We start from the raw sequence: 4,487 nt of genomic DNA, 5'->3' as shown, positions 1-4,487 counted from the left end.
GTCTTTTTGAATAAAACATGTATGTCTAAGAAATTGCTTTAAATAAACCCTAGTGTCTTTTAAACTAATTATTCTACAAATGCGTGTAATAAAACTTAATATTATGTGTATTGATTTTTTTTTTTACTCCTTCACTTCATACATAATATAGGGGTTGGCTCCCTAAAGGTGCCAATTGTATAGTGTAAAAAGCATTAAGTATCAACATGTTACAGCAATCTAATGTTCATCTATTATTGGCTGGTAATTCCTGTTTCTAAAGATTTTTATAGAAACATTAAATGTTTATAAAAAAGCTAACTTTAAGGGGTAATGATAACATCATTTATATATTATTATAATGTTTTTTAACTTATGTAAAATATAGAAGAAAAAAATCAACTGTTCAATACCTCTACGATCTTCACAGTACCCTAGTTAGTAATATACAAAAGTTTTGGGTCCAATATACCAAGTCGTTTTGTTGTAGGCTGGCAAGAGAAATAATAATAAGATTTATAAACGGGTCATTTTGAGCAAATTTCCTTTTCCTTGTTAGTCTAACATGCATGCTTTTTTGTGCATTCTTATATGTGTATAGCTTTAGCAGTCAATAGTAAAGGTTTTAAAGTGTTGTTTGAACTGAATACTTACTGTTTAAGATGATTTTTGCCCAAACGTTCTATTAGGGTTTTGTGCAATTCCTTGTAATCCCTATTATGTGGTTCATGATATATTTTAACAAACAATGAAAGTGATTTGGTTATTCTTGTAAGACAAACTTTTAGTTTTAAAACCAGCTTCAACTAAATTTTGAATATAACAAGATAGATAATTAGGTTTAGGAGCATCACTATTAATATCTTTAAATGTGAAAAGTTTGATCTGCTACAAAAGAGATGCTTAGAACATCCATCAAAATTCTTCCAGAGGTATAAATATTACACTATGGCTATCATAAGTTATATCTAATTTGGTGTTTGCCAATTCACATTTCACAATTACACATTATGTGTAAACTAAACTGAACATAAAAACACTTGTAATGGAAGTATAATGGTAAACATTATCATTCTACATTCTTAGATGTATTATAAAATATGAGCATTATAGTTATCATTATTGAGTTATTTATAAAAAGTATTGTTTACTTTATACATTACACAAATCTTTATCAGTATTTTTAATCATGCTGATGTAACACCTACAATTAGTTCAAGAGACTGACCAATCTCACAATGAAAAACAATGAGCACAATCAATATTTTTCTCACACAAATGTACAAAATAAATTAATTCATTTTGCTCATAGAGTGGAAAGATCTAACCATGTGACTCAAATGTAAAAAAAGTTCAAACTTTAAATGAATACCAGTTATAAATAATGTTGAAGTCTTACTAGAACAAATGAGGGAAGCTTACTTTATACTGTAACGATACTCTCTCACAGAATATAGCAGGGTCTTCATTATTAGCTAGAGCTGCTTGTTGAATCTATATGTATCAACAAAGAATCAAATATATTTTTTTAGGAAAATCAACAGCCTCTGTTTAATAAACACTATCAATTGTAATGTGGTAATTAATAAAAGAAAACACTACATGTAGGTACATGAAACAGTAGAAACAAAAATAGAAAATCATGGCTTTGCTAACACAATACATGTACAATTAGTTACAATCAAATTAAATAACATTAATATATAATTTATTTTATTTGATTTTATAACTCTATAAAACATCTCATACAAATAAATTTGACATGGTTGATATTGTCAACCATGTACAGGTACATTTCAAGTAAATGACACACTACAATTATTCTGGCAAAAGTATATTATTTATTCAAACCTACTATATGACATACAACTATCAATGTATAATGTCTGAAAACTTGTAACCCTCTACTAATCAATGTAATTAATTACCTATAAGCATTGTTTAAATTAATTAGTGTCATGTAAAATAATCAATTAAGTGAAATAATGTTTAAATTGATTAATGTTATGAAGATAGCCAACTAATTGCAATTATTGTTTCCAATTATTACTACTTTTAACTATTTCAGCAATGCAAGTAATTAAAATATTGCCATTATGATTTCTCATTATTATTTTTTAGTAATTAAAGATTGTTCAGCTTAATGAATTGATGTAAAAACTTCTGGAAATAAGCAGCTAATCTAAATTAGGGTTTCTGGTTAGTATTGTTTTCAATTATTTAAGTTTATTGTAAGAATAAGTGATCAACTGAATGTAATCTATTAATAAACCTGTTGATTAATCGATTATCAAATTCCACTAATTACCCAGGTCTATATTCAACAGTTAATTCTTTGTCATATAGGATACCTGGTGCCTGCAAGTACTCACCCATTTTGTTAGTTATAAAAATAAATCACTAGTGTGGGCAAATACATTTTTTATCATTTTTATTCAACTGGTGTAATATACCTAACCACTAACTTACATGTAATCTAAAACTAAAATAAACATTCATGTCTGGCATATTAGTCCCAATTGTATATCTAAATAATAGACAAAACATATTTTCTACATTTCTAAATAAGACTTTTTTTTATCTGAGTAAGTTAGTTAAATAACACTGGTTGAAACATGGTTCTATAACAAGTTAACATTTATGTTATTTATATACAATTGTTTATTTTTGCCATTAATAATGATTTTTGTTACAGTGGAACTAATTTTATTTGCTAGTTCAACATTTCACTAAATTCTCACTGAATAATATTGTACATATCTTGAAAAACAGTGTTAACTGTTCGTCACTCAAGTTTTAACTCTACCAACAATCTATGAACAAATAAAAGTATGTAAGAATCAATAAAAAAAAAAGTGAAGAAATACACTGGGTGATGTTTCTTTCAAGTTAACTCATGTATCTATGAATAAAGGTAAGAAGTTCAAGCTGTAGATCCAAGACATAAAGAGATTGTAAAAGACAGTGGCAGTAATGCCAACAGAGATTTTCAGACACTCAATGACGACAGGGTTTTAAGAGATTTAGATGAGTGACCAACCATAAAATGACAAAAATGTCAACTACTTTACTAAACACACATAGGCAACAATGTTCATAAAACTAGCACCCAGCAGAGTTACTTAGAATTTTTCTGCTCAATTGAATGTACTATCAGGAATTCGCAAGGTCAAGAGAAAATTTATTTATTTATTTTCCACAAAACTGTGTGGGGTCCTACGTATTCTGAATAGAATATTCCTTTTTGATCCAGCCTGGTGAACTGACAAAGAAAAGTTAGGTCCATTATGTCCATTGTTAAATACAAGTGAAATTATAGGAAGGAATACCTACATGTAATGTATTTCACGATGATGTATCTTGTTATTAGACAACTGGGTTGCTGAAGTACACAATTTAGTAGCATTCACACATAATATGATATAATGAAGTTGCATCTGACTGATGAATCCTCAATATTATGCTTAGTTAAAGGTTAAATCTCACTTAAGCTGTGGTTGATTCTAACTTAAAAGTTAAATGAGAAGGCATATTGTACATCCAATGTGTTAGAATAAGAATAGCCCATATAGCTAAACTACATGTTAATAATTGCTACCAGCCAAATGAGTCATATATGCATTATTTAATTGTAAAGTTATTTTATAATGAATACAAAAAATAAAGGATGTTATTTTAACAAAACTTTACCTTGTTATAAAATTACATAATTTTTCTCAAATTACAAAGTAATGTAACAATTCATTCACAAAAAGTATAGAATTAAATTTTTAATATTATTTGATTATCAAATCTATTTAGTTCAATGTTTTAATATCTATAAAAAATATTAATATTCTCTATAAATACACATTTAAAGTTTCTAGTTTCTCTAAATGATTTTTGTTTTCATAAATAGGATAATTTTAATATCAAGTTTAGTATGTCAGAAGTGTATAGACTGACAATGTATTTATCAAAGTGAAATGTATTTTTACAAAGTCTCATGCAAAAAAAAACTTCACCTCTCATTAGCTTTATATTCAGCATATCTATACCTTGAAAACATGTCAATGTACCGATAGTCTGAAACCTGATTATATACACAGAAAACCTACAAAAATGAACAACACATTTAATATTAGATACACAACATTCAGGGATACCTAAATGGAACCTTAAATATATTTGTTCATGTTCCCAGCAAATAAATAACATCTTCTAAGTATTTCTTAAACAGAAATTTCACATATTAGTACTTAGTTGATTTTAGATGAACAACTGCACACTTATTTACCTAATATTACAATGTGATGTGCAGATATCATGCATTAATGTCATTTATATGTTACTATATGACCATGTCTTTCTTTTATTCATTTTTTGACAATTTAATATAGATTTCTGTATTTAATTACAAGTTAGTGATGAAACAGATGTCCCCCATCTTAAAATGCTATCATTATGTCTTTAAGCCAGCTCACATCGTCAAGAGAACTAGTCTGGAGTTGTCTTTATATGGAAAGTAT

General features: G+C 27.4%; 1 protein-coding gene across 1 annotated transcript in view; it reads right to left on the bottom strand.

Annotated features, from left to right (window-relative positions):
- Positions 1-4,072, bottom strand: part of LOC106465829 (methionine--tRNA ligase, mitochondrial-like) — a gene marked incomplete at its 5' end in the record, with an annotated part of 39,000 nt that extends 34,928 nt beyond the window's left edge. The window contains 3 exons of the mRNA XM_022393780.1: positions 1,402-1,473; positions 2,449-2,506; positions 3,984-4,072. Of these exons, the coding sequence (XP_022249488.1) occupies positions 1,402-1,473; positions 2,449-2,506; positions 3,984-4,072 (219 nt within the window). The remainder of the gene's footprint in view (positions 1-1,401; positions 1,474-2,448; positions 2,507-3,983) is intronic.
- Positions 4,073-4,487: the final 415 nt, after the last annotated feature.

Source organism: Limulus polyphemus, unplaced genomic scaffold (assembly GCF_000517525.1).
Source record: "Limulus polyphemus unplaced genomic scaffold, Limulus_polyphemus-2.1.2 Scaffold2065, whole genome shotgun sequence".
In the NCBI taxonomy this organism is placed as follows: Eukaryota; Metazoa; Arthropoda; class Merostomata; order Xiphosura; family Limulidae; genus Limulus; species Limulus polyphemus.
Note: the sequence above shows the minus strand (reverse complement) of the source record. Positions and strands in the feature narration are given on the sequence as shown.